The sequence below is a fragment of the Sturnus vulgaris genome, chromosome 7 (genome assembly GCF_052056855.1).
Source record: "Sturnus vulgaris isolate bStuVul1 chromosome 7, bStuVul1.hap1, whole genome shotgun sequence".
Classification (NCBI taxonomy): domain Eukaryota; kingdom Metazoa; phylum Chordata; class Aves; order Passeriformes; family Sturnidae; genus Sturnus; species Sturnus vulgaris.
This window is the reverse complement of record NC_142249.1, coordinates 10,999,159-11,024,633: the sequence shown is the minus strand read 5'-3', so window position 1 is coordinate 11,024,633 and position 25,475 is coordinate 10,999,159. Positions and strand designations below refer to the sequence as shown.

At 39.8% G+C, this 25,475-nt stretch overlaps 2 protein-coding genes across 3 annotated transcripts in view; one reads left to right on the top strand and one right to left on the bottom strand.

The window, feature by feature from the left end:
• Positions 1-973: 973 nt before the first annotated feature.
• LOC148223152 (uncharacterized) lies at positions 974-17,594 on the bottom strand. The gene is made up of 5 exons (XM_088167784.1): positions 17,347-17,594; positions 15,839-17,184; positions 13,832-13,929; positions 5,073-5,127; positions 974-3,001 (listed from the first exon to the last, which is right to left on the bottom strand). The coding sequence occupies exons 2-5, from the start codon at positions 15,840-15,842 to the stop codon at positions 2,826-2,828; spliced, it is 333 nt and encodes a 110-aa protein (XP_088023910.1). The 5' UTR covers positions 15,843-17,184; positions 17,347-17,594; the 3' UTR covers positions 974-2,825.
• HIBCH (3-hydroxyisobutyryl-CoA hydrolase) overlaps positions 17,349-25,475 on the top strand; it is a 38,303-nt gene continuing 30,176 nt past the window's right edge. Inside the window, exons 1-6 of one of the 2 annotated variants that reach the window (XM_014880915.2) lie at positions 17,349-17,479; positions 18,492-18,534; positions 19,364-19,504; positions 20,459-20,543; positions 21,437-21,517; positions 23,509-23,561. In XM_014880915.2, coding sequence (XP_014736401.2) covers positions 17,364-17,479; positions 18,492-18,534; positions 19,364-19,504; positions 20,459-20,543; positions 21,437-21,517; positions 23,509-23,561 — 519 coding nt within the window. In that variant the 5' untranslated portion in view covers positions 17,349-17,363. Of the gene's footprint in view, positions 17,480-17,594; positions 17,686-18,491; positions 18,535-19,363; positions 19,505-20,458; positions 20,544-21,436; positions 21,518-23,508; positions 23,562-25,475 lie in introns of those variants that run through there. The other variant, XM_014880916.2, reaches the window with a different exon arrangement.

Here is a 25,475-nt window from a genome sequence, read left to right as displayed (position 1 = left end):
CGGGCCGCGCCGCCGCCGCCGCGCAGGGGCGCTGCGGGGAGGGACGGAGCCGCCCCCCGCCCCGCCGCGGGGGGGCCGCGCACCCGCCCGGCAACGCCTCCGTGCAGGCCCGGGGTGCCCCGCACAGGCACGGGCGATCCACTCACGGGCTGCGTGCTCCTCTGCCGGGACACGGGCAGGGCCTCGGCCTTAAAAGCACTGCTGGGGCAGCGTTCGTGCGCCCCAACAGCCGAATGACATTCGCGGCGCTGCCCGCTCCTCACAAGTCCCAAACGCGTATTACAGCATAAAGAATTAATTACCGTAGTGCCTTTCACAGCCACTGGCATCACTCTTCGGGAACGCTGTTTCTAGGCTTGCACGCAAATAAAATCGCTTCAATGTTTAAAACAACAACATAAACTTCCCCCCACACTAATTACTGAGGCAGAAAAAGGGAGGGGAGGGTAACAACTCCTGAGCAATAGCTGAGTCGTGCTGCAATATCAAAAGGTCACTAGTGTTAAACTAAAGAAGGGGAATAGTCACGAAGTGAAAGGCCAGCCAGAGATTTGGGGTGTTTTATCAGCCGTGAACCGAACAGGAGGTCCTGAAGCTGTTTGAGGATTAAGTTCAAATGATGGTGTTCTTCACACCGGGCCCTAGTCCAAGCAAGTCGCTAAAGTGAGCAAGCTCCACTGGCCATGTCTCCCAGTGGCACAGCACGGCAGCTTCTGCCCACGACAATGACCTGACTGCAGACATCGTTAGCTGGGATACCACAGAACAATCACATTACTACTTGCATCTTATTTTGCACCTCCCTCTTCTGAGGGAGGATCCCCCTTTTTCAAAGAATAAAATATAATTTGCATTATTTTGCCCAAGGGAAGAAATTGAGAGAAAACCACAAGTTTGCATGATTGAGGCAGACAAACAGAAACAGAGGCACGACAGGCATTTGACCCATTTAATCTGAGTTCTCACCGTAGTGAAAGAGACTTCATCCAGCATGGAAAGCAATGCTCTCTCCAGGTTGTTCCCCTGCCACAGTCACATACCAGTGGGGCACGGTCTCTGGATGTGGATTCACCCACCCTTGAAGACAGCATCCCATTAAGATCCTGCCTACCTCTACAGTAAAGGTTTCTCCTGAAGGAGGCAGGAGACAAAAACTGAATTTCCTGTGGGAGATGACCTGGGGCAGGAGAAGGCTTGTTTATCATCTGTCTCTGGAAGGATTTTCAGAACTTGTCATCTCTGAGAATCTCCCCCACGGCCAATTAACCACAAAGAGAAACCACGTCTGAGACCAGGAGTGCAGGCCTCCTGTAATCTTGCAGAATTCAGAGACAGACAATTATCAGCTCATGTACTGGGGGTTTCATTAAAAAACGTCACTGTAATAAACCAGATCCAAACGAAATTATTTCATCTTGATGGAGACTATTCTGGCAAATTACTACAAAAGCTTTTAGGGAGAACATGTAATTAAAATAATTTGCAGTCATTGTTTGTGAACTAAAAAGGAAAAGCAGATCTTTGTAGTCACAGACTACACTTACTGAAGCCTTAAAAGCAGTTTTTCTCTAATGTCTGGTAACTTCACTGTTGCCCATCACACTAGGAATGTGACCATCTTCTGCAGCCTCGCTTGGAGCTATGTTTTTCCTTTTCTTGTAGCTGTGTTTTTAAGTACTCGCATTGTGATCGTACCCCTTCCTTCTACTTGGCCCCAGAGGTGCCAGGGTCATTTCCTAAATGAAATTTTTAAAATATTGATTATTTAAATGCTCTTTGAATAGAGGAATATGTGCTAGGACTGCACACAGCTAAACATAGTAAACTTTGCTTGAAAAGGACAAGGTGGTGTCAGCTGACTCTATGATTTGTTCCTTAGGTTAGAGGGGAAATAAAGCAAATATGGTTTCTAGGAAGATAAATTTTCATGTTTAGAAAAACTTACTGGTTTCTTTAATATGCTGGAACTGTACTTTGAAATCAAGAATTTCTGGTTGATACAAAATATTCTGCTATGCTTTGGCAGCTTTTAACTCTGAGCCAAAAAAAAAACCCAAACAAAACAACATTTACATCAGTCAGATTAGAAAGATAAGTTGAAGGTGAGATTTATGCTGCTAGGACTTGCTCCAGAATACAATGAAGTCAACAGAAAAGCTTTCCTTTCCATGAGACCTTTAGTATATTTTGCATAACATGAAAACTACTTTTTTTAATTGATCCTTTGCTAGGAGAGGCGTTATATTAAAGCAACTATGACTTTCATTTCTTCCTCTTGTGGAAGTTCTTTGTAATACAACAGTTTGTACATATCCCAAGGTAAATCTGGGAAGACTTTCAGTTAGTGTGAGGAACAGTGTGACTTTTCCTTACTTCTTCAAAGACTAAAAGCATTTATGTTACCAGTTAGAGAAAAATCCCAACAGAGGAACTGAGAAACAGTCACCAAGTGAATCAGCAAATCATACACAGCTGCAGCAATGTTAATGGTAACCAAGGACAAAATATTCACAGCCAGCAAGACAACCAGTAGTGCAGTGGTCTGTCCGGTTTGGCAGGGCATTCTGTTCCTCTGAATTTTAATCTAACACTTTTAGAAGCAAAGGGAGAGCAATGCACAAAACCAAAGACAGAAATTGTGTATACTGTGACTGTCTTTACAGTGTGTGTATACACCAACTTTTTCCTACTGGATAGGCCTTTTCGTTTTTTTCCTTGAATTCAAGTTTGTCTTTGCATGGTGTCTGCTTATAACGTAATCAACCTTTCCTCACCTCAAGACCTTTGAACCCACTGGCAGGTATTAAATTTAGTGGGCACAAATATTAAGCTTCTACAACATAGTGTGTTCCTACAACACAGTGCAGAAAAGAAAGGCAAGTCGGTGCCCTCCACGAGAGGAAATTCCAGGGCAGGATCTCCACAGTGCCCAGTGAATCACTGTTTGTGCTTGAGCAGCAGTGAAGAACTTGGGAGGCAGGTAAGGGAACAGAGGAGGGAACTGGAGAAAAAGGAGAGGGAACAGGTGGGACATTTAAAGTGGTGACACAAAGGAGTGCAAGGAATTTGCATTTGTAAAAATACAAATACACAAACCCATAGGAAATACAGCTTCATTGGTTTTGCTGTCCATAGAGTAAATGTTTAAGTTGGGCTGCTGACAACATTGGTGCCATTGAATAGATGCAAAAATATGACGTCCTTGATCCTGTCATGACCCTCCAGACTGGGAAGTGTGCAAAGCCCTGCTGACCCTGTAGTCAGGGCAGGAGCTAGAGACAATTTATGCAATTTACCCACTGAACCTGCAATGAATTCTCCATTGACCTGTCTTCACAGAGGGAAGGAAGCTTAACTGGCCAGACCTCTGGTGTCCCCAGAAAAAAAATCCAAGTTTTAAAACTTACAAGGATAGCTCCCACATGCATCTTATTCTAAATAAACACTAGAAATGTTAAAATTAAAATGCAAAATGAGTGGGGCAGGCAAAGCAGCTAAAAATATGACACATCCTCCTACCTCCTCTGCCCACTATGTCCTTGCACAATGAGTCCTTGCTTCTACATGACTTTAGTAAAACAAATGTATGGATTTTATGCTGTGCTCTCAGCATACCAAGTCCCTACTGAGCCTCATGTGTTTGATGACTGCAGGTATGTGACCAAGGGACAGCAAACCGACCACTGCTCTCTAATCCCTAGGAACTTCCTTCTGTCCCCTCTGAGAGCAAGGGGTTGAGCAAATACCAGCATTCAAACAAGAAATTCTTTACTATTATTGTCCTTTACACAAGAAGTGCATGTAGGGTCAGAGATCCCTGCCTTCCTAATTACTAGTCATTGACTTGAGGTCAATGGGAATTTGAGTTCTTCATTTTTAAAAAAAAAAAATTTCTGACAATAGCTTTTAAAGGAAATACCATACCTGCATGGCAAAATATTCCCTGACCAAAATAATTCTTAATTGAGGTTCCATATTCTACATATGGAAAGACTAGTCAAGACAAATACTTTAGATTTTACACAGCACTCCATGTTCTTCTCTTTTAATACAAAGATTAGCTCTCACAATTTATATGGCTTAAAAAAAAAAGGTGATAACTCAGAGCACTTTTCACCTGTTTTTCGTTTGTTTGTTTTAATGAGATGCAAGTGCAGCCATGTAGTCTTCTCTCCCTGGTTAAATTCAGATCTTCTACAATGCAGCTTTGTAAATGTGACTTTTCATACTGAAGGGAGTCACAGTTAGCCAAGCCATCTAGCCTCTTTCCCCAGAAAGCATATTGATCTTTTTTATCCTTTATTTCCTCTCAGGACCTCCAACATAACTGATGGGTTGATCTCTTAATTTCTTGGTTAATAGGAGAACATCCAAGCAATATTAGTAGTTGAATTTAGTTTCTAGGTGAATCTCAAATGGGTCCCTCCTCCCAAAGTGTGAAAACAATGAGCAATTTACTGATGCCCTTCTCAGACTCTGGAGATTATATCCTCACTGTGAAGAACAAAGGACCTGAGTACTTAAGTCTCAGTAAGAGGATTGCTACAGACTTCAGTTACACTGGGGCTTGAAGCAGTGTCTCTGATCAAAAGTGATTGTGAAATAAATAGAAACTTTTTTGACAAATTGAAGGACTCAGCTATTGAAAATGTGCTTAGGGCAGGTAAACTATGTTTAGTCATGCCATGAAATAGTAATAGCAGATTTAATGCTCTCTTTTAATATTAGAGGACAAAGTTACTTTTTTTTTCCATTTTATTATTCTCTTTTCTAGTTGAAAAGAAAAAATATTTAATAGCATGCAAGAAATATTTTAGATGTTTTCTTTTTAGGGCTATGAGTGGAATGTGAGATAGAGTACTTCATGTGAAGATACAAATTGTTTCAGAAATACTGTACACAGCTATTTACTTGTTTCCTGCAATATCCCAGTTATCACAATGTATTTAAGACAGCATATTGTAGTGTTCTCAGTGGAAAGCTTCAGAACATCTGTTTATTTCAGAGTCTGAAACAGAAGATAAAAATAAGACAAACAAAATCTCAGAAGATATTAATAGTTACATACTTACTGAGCTCATTAATAAATTCATGGGATTCTTCCACAGCAATGGTTCTTTTCCAAACCTGGAACCAAAATTATTGGCAGTGAAAAAAACAACAACGTATGTGTATGTTTTAGAAAGCTAATTTAGGTTTGAAGGACCTGATTCTGCAGTGTGTACTGGCCTAAAATTCTATTACAACAGCTGGGGACAGACTTCAGGCAAAGACCAGGTCCTACATTAGTGGTTTGTGTTTGGCAAGGATTGAGAATGGATAGCTGATATTAAGCTAGTTGCCATGATATAGCTACTGTGATATAACCTGGAAGCAGCTCCTCTTTAAGGCAGAAACATACCTTTGGGAAAGTTTGTTCCTTCCATTTAATGTCTTATTTTTTCCACAGTTACCCAAGCATCTTTCTCTAACAGAAATATATAGTCAAGTATAAGAAAATGGACCTCAGCTATTTGTACATCACTGGGGGAATAACACCACTCCCAGGTATCAGGTTTCAGTGCAGGACAGCTACTGGTTTTTCCAAAGTCTGTTTGGAAGTGTTGGCAGGATCTAAACGACCCTACACAGGAATTTCTCAAGCAGAAACAAAGGGATATTGAACTGTTTCCCAGCTCTGATTTTTTCACTGCCTTATTAGACAAGGTCAAGCTTTCAACCATATGCTACAACACCTCACTAAAGTTAAGGTGTTTTGGAGGCAAAGTGGAAAAAAGGAGCAAACTTGACAATGCTATCAATTCAGAGTATACAGGTACTGCCAGAAAAGCTGTGATGTGAAGATTAAACATTCTGATTTAGTGTTTCTACAGCGTATGAAAGTGTTTTAGCCTTGCAGTGAGGAACGGCAAAGTGCCTCCTTCTCACGTCATTGACCTGAGAGCTCCCAGGGGACCGGGCTGGACGTCAGTCTCTGCTTGGCACCGTGACAGAAAGTGCCACCTGGTTCCACCTGGCTGCTCCTCCCTGCTGCACAGAGAGCACGGTTTCCTCTGCAGTGGTTAATAAACCATTTCAAACTGAGCACTTCTACTCAAGGAGACAGCTGGAATCTCAATCCACCTCTAAATTTTTCAGCGAAGCTTTTACAGTATTTCCATTGTCTTAGTCTCTTGCAGATTGCCATCTATTTATAACAGCTCAGCTATTTCTAAACCTCAAGCAGACAGAAAACTGATGCGTCATTGCAAGGATATGCCTTTGAAATGGCTGGGTGGGAAAAGAAAAAAAAATCCAAACCACAGGAGGGTGACAACAGTAGAAAGAAATAGTCTTTGTCTATGTAACACTATTATAACATTCCTTATCCTTTTTCTGTCATATCTCCTGACTTCCTAAATCAGCACATCAACTATGAATTCTAAGTACCTGTGCTTTTTAAAGTCATTTACTAATTCCTTTTTTTCTTTCCCTTCTCTTCCCCTATAAATAGCTCTATAAATAGTTGAGTAAAGGCCTGTTGCCTGCAGAGTTGGATGATTTTATCTGCTTTTAGGAAGTACAACCTAGCTCCCTGAGGATTTCTTGTATTGCTACAGCATGCTGTTAACTGTTTGTTACCAGAAGGTTTAAAACTGTCAAAGCACCTATGAGGAAGGAAAAAAAATTATATGTGCAAAACCAATAGCAAAGTAAGGAATAATTCTATTTTAGCATAATATACGGTTTTATTTTTTTCAAATGTAGAGAAATTCAGACATGGATTTTGTAAGATTTACAGAAAAAGAAAAAAATCAGGATGTTCTCCTCCTTTCAAAAAGAATATGTTAGTGTTAGAAAAGTTCCAGGAAGGATGCTCAGAAGTTTGGACTTATTTCTCTGCCTGAAACAGCTGAGTAGTCTAGCATTGGCCAGTCACATAAAGAGGCTAATTAGCTGGGATATAGCAGATCTAAAAAGTCCTGAATTGGAGGAAGCAAATTTATTTACTCTTTCTTCTCCTACATGGAAAGCAAAACATCAAATGAAGCTACGAGGAGACCTGTCCAAAACTTGTAAAGATACTTGTGGATGCAAAAGGTTTGTAAAGTGCCAGCAAAAAAACATGCATAGAAGAAAAAGCCCCAGTTTACTGGATTTTTACTTTCCAAGACCTGTAATCTTCTGGGGAACAAATACAAGATACTAGAATAACAATAAATTAATAGTTCTCAAAAATTTTATATCACAATTTATTTCCCCTTCCGGTTTTGAAATTGGTATTTTGAAAACATCTTACATTCTTATAATTAAATGTTTCAAGGTTTTGCAGCTCCCCTTTGGGCCACACGTGGTTTCATGAGCCCTGCAGTTCCTTCAGCTACCATGTAGTAAGTGTTACTAACCCTCATATATTGCTTTAAAAATAGTTTACAGATGTACTGAATTGGGAAAGAATTTTTCCTATTCCAGAATGGCAGAGCCATTCTAATTTATTTAAAGCAGCAGCATTTCCTACCTGAGTGACAGAAGGAGAAGCCAGAGCAAGCTATCAGCAGCTGGCCCCTCCTTGTCATCATCTGTATCTAAGTCAGAAAAGCTGTAGTCAAATGTTCCTTGTGTCTTCCTTGGCTACTGCAGGAACAGCAGGGAATGTTAAGGAAAGCCTAAGGTCTCAGTTTCTTCTTTCTTTGTAGCATGTGTGCTGAATATAACATAACCGCAGAGAGTGCAAATGCCATCAGCTCTGAACTGTAGGGGGGTTTTGTTGTTCAGGTTGAAGTGGAATACAAAAGTTAAACAATTAAACTAAACGCTATGGAGTACAATTGTGAATCAGCCCTCCTGATGCCTAAAAACCCTTCAGACAGCACTCTCACAAGTAAGACTTGTAATCTTGAAAATTCTCCAGTAAACTGTGTTATTTATAATTTTCATTGGCAAAAACGAAAATGTGGATAGACACAAATGCACATGACACATAGGTTGTCTGTCTACCTCGTATGTCTCACTTTCTAAATTAGTAATTTAAACATAAACTAGAATTCCAGATAGTAATTACTGGAAAAGAATTTAAAATACTTCAAACTGCAATATATTTTAAGTTTTGGTCCAACAGCACCAAATTTTAAGTCCATGCAGTGTCACTAAAATAGAATGCAGTAATTAGTTTACAAAACCTGTCTTACTCATCTTTAAATCTATGAGCTAAACAAAAGTGGTAAACCTTTGGACTTGAGCAGGGTGGGGATGATCCTGCAACAACAGAGGCTGAACAAATATACACCGTTTATACAGAAAAGGTGCAACAGGAGGAAATGGATATTGGAAGGTTGGTTACTAATTAACCCAGGCCTATCCGGGAAAGGGAGACACAAAGTGAACTAAAAGTTCAATTTAGCTATCCCCTGAGCTAAAGCTCTTTGAAACATATCTGAACTACAGGTTTTTTCTGAGATAAATATACAGTAGATAAATATACAGTACTCACGTTCTATGTATTAGATTGGTGTGAAAGATTATAGCAGATCTGCAAAGAGCTCCTCCTCTTGAACAGGAAAAGTGAAGGTTACACAGTAGGGGTCACTGCAGTCAAGTTTCTGGGTGTTGAAGTCACGTCTTGAAGGGAGAATGTTTTCCTCCACCTTCCAGAATTAGCACACATTTTCCAGAGAGAACTGCTCTGGTTGTTACTCTGCAGTGACAAAGTCACAACCCGTTGTTGCAGTCGTTCTGTGGTGAGTAATTATGGTACCTACAAGCACTATGACTGATTACTGGGAATAACTAACAAAAGAAATGAGTCCCTGGGAAACAGACAGATGACTGCAAATATCTTACAAGCACCTGAAATGACATACTGGAGAACATGATGGAGTTTGGGGCTTTTTACTTCTGTAAATATAAATATTAAGCTTTTTTTTTTTTACTTAAAAAGAAGGTGGGAAATTCTTAGATAGGTGGGAAATTTCCTCAGAAGAAAAGATAAATTGAGAGATTCCTGGGGAAAGGAGTGTGGCTGAGTGAGCACATTTTAGTACATAGAGGATTTGTTTGTCCTATGCTGAAAAAATAGGCTCATTTCCTTCTGGGTAACAGCTGACAGGTGGCAGAGTTATAGGCTCACATGTGAAGCCATGGTCAAATTATTTGCTTGGAAAGAAAAAGCATACATCCCTTGTAACATAGACCCTTTAAAATATCACTTTGTAACAGTTCACAGAACAGTTTTCTTTAAGATATTACTGGAAAATATATTCCATGTGTTGATTTGTAAAGCAACACAGAAATTCAAAGCATCTGAACCTTCTTCCTCTGGATCCCATAATCCTGGGTCATTGTACTATGTGGCTTTTCACTGGTACATGCACTGCAAACATATAGATAAACTATATTTATGTTTTAGCTCACTAATAGGAGCAATGACAAGATGCCATTTGTTATCACCAGTGTATGGTGTCCTACTGTGTCAACTAAAAGGTTAATGTTGATATTACAATGAAACAGATGACTTTCTTTACTTCACAGAAGTGAGAACTAAAATAGAATAGTGAAAAAGCAACAAAATCATTTCTCACTGCCTGCTTCTTCAGACTATTTGAAATAATGCTGAAAATTGTATGTTGCTGTTGTAATTGAGGTGACAGACAGCTGTACCTGCAAAATTCAGCTGTGTCTTACTAGGAAGGTAACTGATCAATGGTGAATATTCCAAAAGACTCACAAAAGCTATGGATGCTAGTGGTGACATAGGAAAGGAAATGAACAGATCAAATGTGTTTCATGATTCTCCTGCTCAGTCATGGGGAAAAAAATTCCATTAACATTTCAAACTGAAAATGGATTTCTCTCTCTCTTTTTTTTTTTTTTTTTTTTACATAAAGTCTCTGCTTTCTTACGAAATTATTTTAATTTAGCATAGAACAAACAAAAGATGTTTTGTCTTAGTGCTGGACTTTAGCCAGGACTTTCTCTTATTTTTTAGGCTACAAATGCCAATAAAATTTCAAAGGTCTTACATTTACAGAATAGTGTCTCAAACTAATTCTACATGGTGCAACATCTCCTAGGCAGAAGCACAGCCTTTAATTACATGCTTTAATTTCTTGGCAGGGCCCAGACTGAAACCCTGCTGTTAACTCCTGCAGCTAACTGTACAATAAAGCACCTTCTCACTCCTAGAGCCTGAAGAAGTGCTCTTAGCAACAGCTCTATAAGGGAGTGCCTGCATTTTTCCTGGCAGACAGAGGTGTGTCAAAATATGACTCAATCACCTTGAGTTCCATGTCATTTCTGAAGTAATTATATATATTCCCATCCAGAGCTGTTAGCAGTGTGAGCCCCTGTCCCAGCCTGCTGTTGTAGAGACACAGAGGGTGATGGAGTGGCTGGCTCTGGACAGGAGAACCAGTGGCACCATGAAATCCATGGAGCAGATGCAAGACTGAGATTACAGGGAGGAGCTAATGAGACTAGAAATCATGTCTTTCCTTTGAAACAATTTAAATCTATGTTGTGCCCTGCCACTGCCTTTCTTCACTGAGCACTATATCCCTAGGGAAGTATATCCACTCAATAAGTGCTCAAGGAACCAAGTACTCTGTCCCTGTCACTGCCATTGCAAGTTTGTTTATGATCCAGGGTGACCATATTTCTTTCTTGAAAAAAAAAACCAAAAAACAAACCACCAAAAAAAGCAAAGCAAAGACAAACACTTCTCCTTCTGACTTGCTACACATCCTTCTGCCAGGTTAATCATTATACACAGAGCTGATAAATTGAGTTGCATTGAAATTCATTATTACCCTATATTGGACACTAATAATTTATACTTTGAACAGAATGTATCTGCAGCAGTGAGTGATAGATGCTTATTTAATAGCTTAAAGGCCTCTGTTTATTCTACTGACCTATTTTTTCCCTCATTTTAAAGTTCTCCCCTCTGCTCTGCTGTCCTTTGCATCATTTGTGGCAATAAGTGAGATATCTTTCCCTAGGCAATGCTCAAGTTGGTATTTTATGATCAGTTTTCACTGTACTCCAGGATGAAATAAAACAGAAATAAATTTTGAAAAATATTTTTAATATTGACTTTTGAAACAAAATGTAGATCTTTTCAAGTGAAAATAATACTTGTGTGAGGTGCCAGACTAGAAACACAGAAAGGTTTGAATACACCATATCCATTTAATTAGATACTGACTGTGACACTGTCAGCCAAACTTCCCTGCTGAAGAGCCTCACTTTAATTTAGAGAAAACAATTCTTAAAATAAACATCTGAGGTGCTCAATTCCCTGGTCTGCCAGGAAGGTACTAATTAGCATCAAATGCTTTTGTGCTTAATTCACTATGATTCTGATGGAGACAAAATAGGTAACTAGTCATTCACTATGACCCCTGAGAAGGAAGCAGATGGTTCAAGCCCAAAGTGTATGACATTCCAGCTGAACATCAGGCAAAACAGGGAGGCCAAGAGGAATCTTACACGCAGAACTGAGCTCCTAAAATAGATTTTTAATGATTATAAATGTTTGGGCAATTTTTCCTCTTTTTTTTTTTAAACTTTTTTACTGCTTCTCAAATAATATAATTCTACCACCACAGATAGATCATAGAAGAAAAATTTCAGGCTAATGGTAGTTGGCAAGATAAGCATATAATCTGCATTTAAAATCTGATGTACATTCATTGATATAAAAGGTATGAAAAGCACTACCTCCAAAGTTAACTGAACCAATGCTAAATATGAGGTAGAATTACAAGCAGGCCAATAGTGCTTCAAAATGCTACTGAAAAAGGAATTACTGCAATGTTTTAAAGTAAATCAGTCAAGTGACATGAACTCAATATTTGGAATATTGTTCCTCCTCAGGCTGGATATGTAATTCCAGTAGATTGTAATTATTAGCTACCTAAGACTCAGTGGAAGGTTAGAGGGATATACTTAAAATATTATTCACCATTCATAAATAAGACTTTTAAAACACCAGGATAATTAGTTCAATTAAGGTTACATCTCCATTGATAGGGCTCTGCCTCTTGCTAGCACAAGTCCATCAGCTGATCTGTCTGTTGTGTCATATGCAATTCTGTTAATTAGGCTTATTCATAACTTCCTTTGTTTCTGAGCCTAAAAATTATGCCTACATTTGCCTTCCAACTCCAAGGTAAAATTTCCAGAGCTACAGGAGATAGTCTGTGGAGGAAGGCACTGAAGTCAGTGAGGCCACTTCCCAGGCTTGAGGCTTCTAGTCACAGGAGAAAATTACATGTCCTGCACAATATTTTTTTCAGGGATCTCCAATACTTTCAGAATCAAATTTCATTTTTTGGCTGTTATTGCATCTCTGAATCATTAAAGACCACATCCTGAGATAAGATTCTGCATCAGTAACACATATGGAAATTCTGATGCTGGTGAGAAACCTAGTCAAAACCAATATAGGGGTAGAGTTTTGGCTCGAGAAGAATGTGTGCAACTAACTCGTGTTAGGACAACTTTGAGGAGGATTATCTATTCTAAGATCTGTATTTCAGGTAGCCAAGTCAAACCAAGTCAGAAACTCACAGCTGTTGGGGATCCTTGGATCTTGGAGTCTTACAGAGAGATTTTTTAAGAAACAGCACTACAATTTTGCACTCTATACCACAGTCTTGGAAGTTCTGTCTTCCTTACTAGTTCCACTCCTATTTTCAATGCAAGCAAAGCACCTCAAGTAACAACCAGTTAACACAAATAATCTTGATTTTAATTTCTTATAGAAGCACACAGAGTAAATCTTGAATTAACTGATATTCTGGGACAGTGCTATTTCAAGAGGTCCAACAGGGACACTATTTTGAAATAAAGACCCACATGGTGTGACAACCACAAGCCTTTTTCTCTTCCTACATACAGCTCTGACTCTCCCAGAATGAAGCACACACATTGAGAGCAGAACAGCAGACGTGATGACACAACGAGATGCAATACAGATATCATTTGCTAAGCAGACTCTTGAAGTCTGGAAGGCAAGCTTCCCTGCCATCACTTGCTTCATTCCCTGCTTCATCCTTTCCAGATCTGGGAAACTCAAGAACTAATTATACAGCCAAAGACACCCTCAGCAGTGAGATATCTTTGGGGTATTTTTTTGGTCCACTAGAAGTTAACTGTCCTACCAAGAAAAAAATGCACTTTCCTCTAGCCCCATTCCCACACACACTCCCTACAGCTACTTCCACCCACGCTACAGCTCTTTTTAACTGTGTTTAAAAAGCTGAGAGCGAGAGAAATGTGCTGCTGCTGCTGGTGCTCCTCCTCCTCAGGTGGGCGGCTTGGTAGCTGGTCAGTTTTCTGCAGCATTTCTCATTGCTAAATGCGTGGGAGGCTGAGAGCAGAAAGGGAAGGAAGCGGGTCCTCTTCGGAAGGGAGGCGTATCAAAGCGAGTGGGAAGCAAATAGCCCCTTCCCACCTGCACATGTGCAATTATATGCAATTGAAAAACGAACACAATAGATCTGCAAGCAGAGCTTTCCAAGCTGTAGTCCTAAAAGGTATCAAGCAGCTTGGGTCTCAAAGCCAAAGTCGGGGGTGACCAGATCTCTGGGAAGATAGCATTTTTCACCCACGGAGAACAGGCTCGTGGGGAGGAAAAGGAGGAGGGAAGAGGGCGTTCCTTACAGTTATGGCTTTGTACGTAGGTGGAGGGTGGTTCGGGGAGAGGAGTGACAGATTGCTTGTGGCAGCAGGGAAGAAAAATGTAGGAGGGTGTTTGCCCAGGGTCCCGTCTCACCCAGGGGGCTCTGGCAGGGTGGCTGCAGCACGAGTGCTAAGCCTAAGCCGGGGTGGTGGGAGGACAGGAACTCACTGCTGGATGGACCTCGCTTGGAGCCTCTCTCGTTGTCTCATCTGCACGGCAGCATCTGCAGCGGCACCCAGTCACTCCCACGCCTTCCAAGGTGCTCTCTGAGGCCAAAAGAAAATGAAAACTACTTCGCTCACACAGTTTCATTATGGATTTGCTTTCAGCCTTTTCCAAACACTTTCTAGTTCCCCGCTAAGATGTAAATTAACCGGTGAAGAAAAAAAAAAAAAAGGGAAAAATAATAGTTGATTTTTTCCCTCCTTCACCCACTTTCTTATTGCAGAAGAAATTCACTACTGCATGCCATTAGCTGTATGCCCTCATCCCAAATCTATGACATCAGATGTTGTGTGAATGCATTATCTGAAAGGTCTCTGACCAAAAGCCCTGTGAAGGCACACTGTTCACACAAGATTACTCAGGTTACAGACAAAAGCAAAAATTTATTTCTCCACATTACATGGGTGTTTCAGTCCTTTCCTGGGGTTGGCATGCTGTTAGAGATTAGTTTTCTGCTTATTTTAAGTCTAGTTCTGCTCTCAGTCATGTCCCTGGAACACGAGGCAGACCTGAGCCTTTACTATTAAATACCCAAGCTGGCAGGAGGAAATTTCAGCCTGTGTCACCTGTTTTAGAGGGCTGTCAACTGAGTCTGGACTGAGAAACAACAATGTGAGGATTGTTTGTCAGCACAGTAATAACCAGTTAGCAGGCATGAACTGGAAATATTCCCATTCTCTTCCTCAAACCTTCCCAGACTCATTTTCCCTTAACCTTCACATGCTGTAAGGAGGCAGGCACTACCCACACATACAGAAGTGAGGTGCCAGCTGTTAGACCAGCAGAGCAAAAACTTGGATTTACAGCAAACCTGGAATCAGCAGCATGGGACATGATGAAGTACTTGTACCATTTATTATCTGGTCTTGGCCAACTACTCTGGGAGCTCTCAGAGGCAAATGCAAGGCACAAATTAATGGTTAACTAGAGGTGCACAGGTGGCACACAAAATGCAGCTGAGCTGCTTTTGGAATCCTTGAGAGCAAGAGCTCCCACATCCTAAAGTTATATGCTTTTCTGGAAAAGGAACAAAAAAAAAAACCAAACCAGAAACAACCTGAAAACATCTGCTCAGCTCCAAAGACCTCCTACAGTCTGCAACTTGTTTTCTCTTTTCAAACCTGCTGAATGCACTGCCAGGAAATTTCTTCAGGGGGAGGAATTACAACCTGCTTATCCTTCTGGCTATTGCATTTAGACACTCTCAATTCCCATCCAGGATTGTGCAGCCCTCTTTGCCAATAGTAAAATAATCCATAAACTCCCAGGTTGAAGGTCATCTAATTCTGCTTATTCTCAGGCAACTCCATTATTTTCATTCTTTTTCCACTTAGAGAACTCTTATTTAATTTTTAGAAAGCATTTTCACCTTGATATTCCACTCTGAAAAAAAATAGGGTGTGCAGGAGGACTATTGCAAAACAGGATTATATCTGAGTTGCTTTTTGGACAGGACTGCAGTCAGCTAAATGGCTGTGAAAAAACAGCAATTTTCTAACACCTATGAATTCCCTGCCCCTAAAAAAAACCTACAGGTAAATTCAAGCCATCACCAGGAGGTTTAAAAATGAAAGCTCAGTGAAGATGGCTCTTCTGTTACCACCCCTTCTTCTTAAAAATTACTTTAAAAGAAAAAAAAAAAAAAAAGGAAAGCATTTAAAGACAATATTAAGCATAAATTCAATATCAGCGCTGTGGAGAGAAATCAGCAGTTGTCTCAAAGCAAGGCTTGCTGTTACTTCATTGTTTACAAAGGAGTAGGCTCACTTGTGTCCTAAATCAGACATACAGCTGGGAGACCACAAAGGGTTTACACAATTATTTACACTGAGGACAGGAGGAGAATAGATCAAAATCAGCATAAGTAAAAGATTAATCAGATCACCAGCTTCTATTTTGTACCTTCAGTAACAGACATCCCGTGTGATCATGTCCTGATCACAGCCTTACCCATGTGCAGGTGGAATTTGTTAGATTTCCAGGGGTTTCAAACAGCCTCCACCTGCTCTTATCCAAGGCGAGCTTCCACACACCCATTTCTTCATTTTCACAACAACACTAACAAAGAAATTATCCCACAGAAAAGTTCTTTTCATATTTGTCTGTGAAATGTAGAGTCTTTTAGTCACAGGAAATGAGAAACAAAAATATTACCTGCTTATCAAACACTCTAATTAGTAATGCCTGGATGAGAGCTGCAGAATTCTCCTCAGAAATATTTTTTTAAAATACGTATATAAGGGTTCAGGCCTGCCAACTGTGATAATTTAGTGTCATTTAGCCTGGTTTAGATTTAATTGCATGGCACTTGCAATTACGCAAAGCAGTATACAGGGCTGTCTGTACACAAGATGACACCAATAAGCTGCATCATTGATTATCATATAACCTTTAGTTGAAAGTTTGAAGAGTCAGGATCACCTAATGAATTCTTGCAATTAATCAGTTTGCAGTAGACATTCTCCCAAGTGCAAAAATACCTCACGTCCTGTTCTCAGGTATTTTTTGTCCACATTGTACAAGACTCAAAACTAAGACTGCATTAATACAGAAATGTTCTGTATTTTTTTTTTGGTGACTATTTAGTTTGATTAAAATTTTTACAACCAGATTTAATATACTCTGAGAGTCACTGCAACGAAAATGCCAACACAGATGACGGTGTTATAAGCAGAAGCTGAATCATTTTATAAATAAAGAGCAAGGTTGCCCTCTGGAGACTCCTCTGGAAGTGCTTCTGACAGCTAGGACTTTTTTCTTCTTCCAGCAAAATAAATTTGCTAAAAAGGTTTTAAGATTTTTTTTTCCCCCTTTTAAATACAAATGTGAATGAAGGTAGCTGATGCTAAGAACTTTTTCCACCAAGATATGATGAAGCTACATTTCAACTTAATGCACTGTATCGTCATTTACTCCATGGTTCATCATGTCTTTTCAGTATCAGTCTCATGTGTCAGCCTAAAAAAAATTCATGGAATGGTCTTAGTTACTGAAAACGAAGTGAATTTTGTATAATTGACTCCTAGCGTGATAAATTCCCAAGTGTTGTAATATTTCTTTTTGAAAAAGCCAATTTCCACAGTTGCACTTTCGGAGTCTATGCTGAGCGCACAGGCTGTATTTGAGCTCAGAGTTGGCTGTAGCTACTGTTGGGACAGTAACTCAGCGCTAATTCTTAACCTTAATGTATTTACCTTTACCAGCAGTTCTCGGTGGGATGTTACATTAGGGCAATCCTGAATCCCACCGCACTCGCTGTCCGTGTGTCAGGAGCTGTGAGGGCACCACAGCCGCGTCTGCTCTTTCAGGCGCAAAGCATGAAGAGAGGTCAGAAATAAAGAAACCAGTAATAAACAGGGAGGTCAGAAATAAAGAAACCAATAGTAAACCGCCTAAATGCGGCTCCAACGCACGACGTTTAGTTCTGAAGGCAGTTTGGCAATGCAAACTTTCCCCACCTCGAGCACCACGGGCGATGTTATTGCCACACGCGGCATTGCTCATTTCACTGCCAAAGCAGCTGCACCACCAGATGCCCTCACACCACCCGGCCTTATCCAGGACGGGGAGCAACACCCCTTCTCTGCCCAGGTAGGGAATCTGCCTTGGCTACTGGAAAAAGGCTGGTGGTGGGGGCGAGGGACGGCCGCCCCTCTTGAGCCGGTCCCGGTGCCGGTGCCGGTGGCGGATCCGCCGCTGGTCCCCCAGGGCGCCGCGCATGCGCGGTGCCGCGCCGTGCCGAGCCGGTGAGGGAGCGGTGCCGCCATGGCGGGCCGGGCGCTGCAGGCGCTGCCCAGGTAACGGGGGCCGCCCTGAGGGGCTGCAGCGGCGGCGGGGAGCGAGGGGAGCGGCGGCCCGGGCCAGCCGGGGATCGCAGCCCCGCAGCTGCTGCGAGTTATACTTTGGGCCTAGGTCAGCCAGGCCTTCACGAGCTTTCACCTTCAAACGCGAGCATGCGATTAAAAAACAGCGTAGCGTGCCGCGGCACTAACGTGTAGCATGTAGTTGGCTGGGTTTGTGCGCTGAAGTAGCTGAAGGGTGAAGTTTCTGTTTCCAGCTCTGATGTGTGGCCAGCACAGCCTCAGTGGCCATTAATAAATAACAGCGTCATTGCTCAAACCGGTGGCGTGTTCACAAAGTTTGACAGCGTGGGTCTCTCCTGTCACCCACAGAAGCACGAGCACTGTGCGAGCCCTTACATAAACCCTGTGTAAATGTGTGTAAAACGTGTTACACACCAGGGCAGGTTTGTGTCATGGAAGCTTTTATGTCAGTATTTAAACATGCCCGCAAAAAGGCTGTAAATCCTTAAAAGACACACATAATCATATTTCCCAACCCCTGTGTCCTGTGTCAGGTTCTCCTAACTTGAAAACAGCAGCTGACATCAGCATATGCTATCTATCTACTAGCAAGCAAAGAATTTCCAACTGTTTCAATTAAAAAATGGTGCCTAATTTAATTGATTCTAATCAGGGGAATAGAACAGTTGTATTCCCAAAGTTTTCTGCCACTGCTTTGCCTAACCCAGCAGTCAGATATTTGGGGAATCGTGTGGCTGGTTTGTGGTTTTAGCTTTTTTTTTTTTATATTTCTTTTTCAGGCTGAGGGCACTCAACAGACTGCAAGTAATATTACAACATTTGGTAAGGACAGCGTTATGTTTGACTGAGTTGGAAGCATTCAGGACTCTCTAACTCCCCTGAGGCACACAGCACATGCACCTTCTAATGTGTGGTTCTGTCACTGTCACTTACTGCTCAGGCTTAGTATTGCCCACATCTTTGAGCACTTTGTTACAGGTGTCTGTTATACTGTAAATTAAAGGCTTGATTATTTTGACTTTATAGATTTCTCTTTATAGATAGTTTTTGTGTTAGCTTCCATAAATTCCTTAAATATCATCCCCTTGTGAGTGTGAAAATAGTTCAGAGGATTTGTTTTCTACTGTTAAAAGTTAACTTTAAGACAAAACAGGGTGTACATTTGGTTTTGCAGTGCCAAAGTACCAGTAAGGATATATGGAACTGCCGTTATTCTAATTGTTGCAAGTATTTTCAGAATGTCAATTCTAAGGAACCATGGGTTTGTGTTTTATTAGTAGGGTAGGGAATTCTTTGTTTGTTCGATTGATTTTGGTTTTTTGGTGTTTGGGGGTTTTGTTTGTGTATGTGTGTGTTTCTGTTGTAAATTTTATTTAAGTGAACTCAAAATGTTATTGTAAAACAATGTGTGGTCCAAAACCTTTTCTGCGGTTTATTACTCTGAAAGACTCAGAGTAGTTTCCAAAGAACTGTTCAGGAAATGCAAATAGAAGTACAGTGGGAAAAACTTAGCATACAATTCCAGAATGCATGGTTTGTTATCCTTAATAATGTGCTTTGAGAATAAATTTCCATAAACACTTTTGTAAATATATTTTTAAGTTACCTAACTGATGACATTTGCTTTATTTATTTGTTTTTGCATGCACAGAAAATGTCTAAGCAAACAGATTCAACAGCAGAAGTGTTGTTGGAAAAGAAAGGAGGTGCAGGAATAATAACTTTGAATAGACCCAAGACTCTCAATGCACTAAATATATCTATGATCCAACAAATTTATCCTCAAATAAAGGTTAGTAGCTCCACATCTACCCATCCACTACACATATGTTATTTGAAACCAATTTTAAAATGCAGTTAGACACTTCTTAGTGTACTGATTCAAAGGATGAAAGTTTGTGTGAGTACAGTGAGCTCAGATTCATAGCATGGGAAAAACCAGGAAATTTCAAGCAAGTTAGAAAGAGAGTTAGAAATGAGCTGCCAGAGTTAAATTTAGCATCTCCACAGGTAAATGGACATCCGTGTTAGTACCAGGCCTGAATTAAGACTAAGTAGTGCTCAGCATTTTTGTGTTCCTTTTGGCAGCACCCACCTGGTCAGTTGGCACAAATTTCAACCTATCCAGCGCTGTTGCCTCTTGATAGAGAGTGCATGTTTTGTGGGGAGGCTGCATGGCTGAAGATAAAAGATACCAGCCACTAGGAAGCAGGGGGCTGTCAGTGTCATTCCTTAAATGAGAACTCATGGATTTACAGGCACTGTTTCTACAAGCTAGTGAAGTACCATGAGATTTTAAGCATGGAAATAGTCTTTTTTAATTTAATAATAGAATTTATCATATGCACGGAGTCAAATTCATTAGATAGCAATATTTGTTGGATAATTGCCTGATGCCTTTTGGTATTTATTAGACGTTTTTGAAGCACAGCCTGAAAAGGTGTCATGGTTTTTGATTTCTCTCTGTTTTGTGTGGTGCTACCTTTCCCCAGAGGCTGAGAGTATTGCACAAGTCTTTTTCTGAAATGTGAAAGGCAGCTCTACTGATCTCTGCTCTCATGGTTGATTAGGATGCAGAAGTGGCAGAAAGACATTTAGATCTTAAACTTCAGTTTAAGATAATCTATTTTAAAGTGTAGTTTGGTTTGCTTTTTGAAAAAGTAAAGTTAGAATTATAGACACCATACAGAGCAAGCATAATTTGCACAGACTTTAGCCTTATGTGGAAATATTTACTTCTTTTTAGACGTGGGAGCAAGATCCTGAAACTTTTCTAATAATTATAAAGGGAACTGGAGGAAAAGCTTTTTGTGCTGGGGGTGACATCCGAGGTAAGGACTGTACTCACTTAAACATTTGATGTCTTTCCCAGTCACTACTTTGTGTTGATTTTCTTTGCTTACTGTGACTTGAGTAAACAAAATCTTGCTACACAAGAGATCAGTTGTGCTGATTTTCATGACACCTTGATATGCAGATGCTGTATTTGGTATTTGTCAGGAGACAGCTGTCACGACAATGTATAAAACAGTAAACATTACCTTTTTAGCAGCCAGTCATTCCAAGGAGGAGAGGGTTCTTGTCTCTGTATTTCTCTTCCCAGATTTTCATTACTGGCAGTTTCTTTCCAAGAAACTTGAAGGCCCCTAACAGGTAGCTCTGACAGTATTGGATAATTTGCGTCTAATGTTTTAGATGGCTAGCTAGAGATCTGACAAGGGTGATCAATGTATCTGTGATTATTTTTTAGCTATGACCTGCAGGAAATCTCCAAAGTGTCAAAATTAGCAATTGTTGTAAACTGTAGGTAAACAAGCAACACAGGTTTTTGTTATAACAATATGTAATAATATATTGTTATGTCATGCTATAATTGGCTTCTCATTTTTAGTATTTAGAGTCTTCAGTATAGTCGGTTTTAAGTGACTGTTTTAAATGTTGGTATGAAAACTTCCACAAATGAGTACTAGACGTTAGGAGGGGTTAGAAAATGGACCACACTCTCACAGGTATGTGACAAAGTCTCCAGAAAAATACAGTTAAATCTAATTTGAGACTTACGTTCATATTTAAATTTGAGCAAATTTTCTCAAATATAATAAAGCAGGATTAAGTTGGTTTCTGTTTGCTGTAGGAAAAGACCCAACTTATGAGACATTATTTTCTTTTACTTGTATTTTCTATTATACTTACAGTTAACTTCAAAATTTTTATTTCTCTTAAGCCATCACAGAAGCAGGAAAAGCTAGAGATAAAATGACACGAGATTTCTTCAGAAGCGAATATAGGCTGAACAATGCCGTTGGTATGTTAATAGCAATTTCTGAAATAGTTTTCATAACACTGGCTTCAAATGTAAATTTATCTCTTTGATAATCTATTAAAGACTGTGGTAACATCAGAGAAGTAGTATTTTTTTTTTACCAAGTTCAATACCAGTAATGTAACATATCCAATTTTTATACCTTGCATGCAGAATGTGTTTCTTTTGTTTAAGTTATTGTGACAGCTACTTTATCCCATCTCATTGTTCTGTTTAGTTCTGTTTCCTCTGTGGAAAAATTACTTTTAGCTGCAGACACTGCAGTTCTGCTCTAAGTATCATTGATCTGCTTCAAAGAGGACCTGAGGTAAAAATAGATGTGTGGAAAATCATTAATATTCAGTCAGAAAGCAGAAGATCAAATTATATTAAGACTTTTCATTTAAATAGACTGCATGAAAGACTGGGGCTGCATAACTCAGGAGTGAGCTGCCTTAGTTTATTGCAGAGACATTGAGTGAAATTTACTGGAGTAAAGCATATTAAAAAAGGATATTAATTCTTTAGGGTAAAAGTCAAGAGTTGAAGGTTTTGATGAGGAAAAACTACTCCAAACATTTTAATTGAATAGTTTGAGTTTTAACATATGGTATCCAGTGTTAGTCACTACAGGAGGAGAGGTGGTGTTGCTTACATTGACAGAAGAGCACAGCTAATAGAGTAATTCCTGAAAGGTTATTTTAACTTGTTGGACAGAGTTTCAGGACTGAGAATGCTGGTCGTGTACCTTTCTTTCCTTCACCAGTACAAGGCAAAAAATAGTTTAAGGTTTTAAATAGTTGGGGAAAAATAGTATTCCCTCGCCAGTTGAACTTGATGATGATTCTGTTGCAAGGGTACAAAATTTAATTTTTAATTATTAAGTGGTCAGTATCTCTAATGCATGTAATTACAAAAGTGGATTTTTGATAGCTTTAGTATGATTGTATTCCTTTAAGACTGAGATTTCTGCTACAAGTCTTTATTTATATCTTACATTTTACAGCTTAAAAATACAGTGGGGAGCTACTTTCACAGCATTGCAATGGGAAAGGCTTGCTGCTATAGAAATTTGGTTCAAGGGGCAGCATCTACAGCCCATGCATTAGCTTGTATGTTCATGTAGGAGCAAAGTTGAAAATACAATTCTCTTAACATTTTCTAACTACTAATTTGAAGGATTGAACTGCCTTTTAAAGTAGTGGGGTTTTTTTGTTGTTTTTTTTTTTTTTTTAAACAAGACTCTATATAGTTGTTGCACAAAAACTTGCAACATGGTTGCAGGGGATACCTGTATCATGATGCATTCTTTTTGGATTCTAAGTCTGACGTGAAAACTCTGAATGCAAGGCAGCTGTTTCATTCACTGTCAAGTTCTGAGTCTTTCCATGAATGGTAATTGAAAGCATTGGGGATTTAGTTTTATGCTTTCTAAAGGCCTCAACAGATGAAGTTGGTAATTCAGGACATTGTCACCTGAACCTGCCTGTACCACGTTCAGGGTTGTATGCAAGAGCTGGCATGACAGAACATGCCTGCATTGCAGAATTTATAGTCACACTGTGACTGGAACCTGCCATACTTCTGGCTTTGTAGTAAAGCACTGAAGGGCTGGAACACAACCTTTTCTCTTAATCCAGACTGTGAGAGGGGGTGAAAGGGCATCTGCTGTGTCCCAGCATCAGACAAAGCTATTTATACTGGCTAAACCGTCAGGTACTCACATAACAAACAGTCCAATGTTTGACAGTTGTATGATGTTCTCTTACAACACTCACAATCCAGTAAATCAGACACTGGTGTTTCTTTTCATTTCTTAAAAATTACATGAGGTACCTTCATTCTAAGATGATAATATGATTACTGTTTAAATTCCCATTTATTTTTTGCTGCTCTTGCTGAAGTAAGAGATAGGGGAACGTGTCATGTGGCAGCTAATCACAGGTGCACTCTTGAAAAAGATGGATGATTGTCTTTCTTTACATTTTTTACAGGTACCTGCAAGAAGCCATACGTGGCACTTATCGATGGCATTACAATGGGAGGGGTAAGTTAAGGAGCTTGGTGTGATACCTGACAGATTGTTTTCAAATCATGTCACGTTGTGTCTGTGAGTTGAATAAAGTGCACACAAGGCATTTCCAACGTGTGGATTGAAGAACAAGCATCGTAATCTGAATTTTTGTGTCTTTCTTGTCTGGGTGCACTGCTGCTCTAGCAGGGCCTCTGCTGTTCCTTGATCGCCAATACAAGTGCTTTCTCTAGGAAAAGAGCACAATCCCCTCACTGCTGGAAACAGCCCTCACAACGGTTCTCAGAATACTGAGGGGGAGTTTATATATCATACAAAAGCTGAGAATAGTTCTCCATTCTAAGTGTATTAAAAAAGAACTATATAAAAATACATTTAAAGAGCAACTCTTTGAAAAATTGGGAAAATTCTAAGCTACACCTTAACGGACATTCACAAGTTCTGTATTTTTCCAACAAATAATCTGGAAATGCATCTACTTTCTCACCTTTGTAGTACTTTTAAAACATCATTTATGGGATTGTGATTCCACATACACCTCACCCAGGGCTGCACCTTATTACTAAAGCAACACAGAGAAAGTGCCATCATATTGCTAATTATACTCAGTGTTAATAATTTTCTCAGCAATTAATGCCTGTAAACACCATAAGTAGATAGTTAACAGGGCAATGCTATGCTTTTTTTACATGCTAAACTTCTGTTTTAGTGAGTTTCACGTCTGTAGAATATATTTGCACCATATCAGAGAGTGCACTAAAATAATTTTCAGTTATTTTGAACAATGAGTTTAACTATGAAGCCTGTCTGCTGTGTCACTGCTTATATTTGTATCATTTTCTGACATGTCCCTTTGATATGGGTGTAGAGCCTATTTAAATAAAATTTGTCAAAGATAGATGTGAAAAGTAGAACACTACATGATCCACGACCTGTCATGACTCTTCCCTTTTCATCTTTTCTTACACATTTCATTTGTCTGCTTTGGTTTTCTCAGCTTGTGATCTAAACACGCTGTAGCTCTCTTGCACTTTGCTTCTTTGCTACCAAGCCCTAAAGATCTCAGCCAGAGAGCCACTTCTCCCAGCCTAGCATACATACATTGTTTCCAGCATAAAGGGGATTTGTTCTGTAGCTCTTCTTGCAGAAAAACTACTTTATTGACCATGGGAGTCCTGAGAGTTCCTAGATAAGAGATAGGGAGCCCATTTATTTTATGGACTTTTGAATAATAGGATGGAAGGCTATGAATGAGCAAAATTGCCCAGCAGCCAATATCTTTTTAGAGGTCCTGCAGATGGCTTGTTATGACTGTGGCCTGAGCAGGAATAGAATTTCGTCCTTTGAAAGGGAAATGTATTTTTGGACTGAAAAGAACATAATGGAGTCAGATGATCCTGCATTACTAAGATTCTTTATGAAGAGCTTTTAAAAGACAGCAGTTAGCCTGAAACTTTATTTTGGGTAACCAAATTTCAGTGGGACTGTGACAGAGTTTAACTGCCATTAGGGTTTGAATCACAACTGAACTTGCATGTCATATACTAGAATTAGCAATTATCTTTACTTATGGTAGGGAATTAGATTTTGACTCAGGAAGTATGCAGCCTAATTTAGGGGAACTAAGTTAAAAATCACAGAAGTTATTTAGAAACTCAGTTACTATGTGCTTGGATAGTAAAAGTTGCTACTAGTGCAGAGATGCCATAGATCTGTGCTAGTAAAACCTGGAATTTTATCCAAAAATGAACTGGTTCCACTTCATTATTGACTAGGGGCTGGTGGATGGCTTTGGGAGCTTCATTAGCCAACAGATGGGGCTGTGGAGCTTGTTCTCAGCACCTTGTCTGTTCTGTCGTTCATCAAAAATTGATATTCAATATAAATGTATCTTTTCATCTTTTTGTACTTATTTGGAGCAGTAAGTTC

What these genes read in the sequence shown, in the direction of transcription:
- LOC148223152 (XM_088167784.1), bottom strand. An exon ending in CAAGCGAGGTCCATCCAGCA is followed by an intron (nt 5,128 to 13,831) that starts GTGAGTTCCTGT and finishes TTTTGGTTCCAG; the next exon opens with GTTTGGAAAAGAACCATTGC. An exon ending in TGAATTTATTAATGAGCTCA is followed by an intron (nt 3,002 to 5,072) that starts GTAAGTATGTAA and finishes CTTTTTCTCCAG; the next exon opens with TTCCCTCCTCTGTTCCCTTA.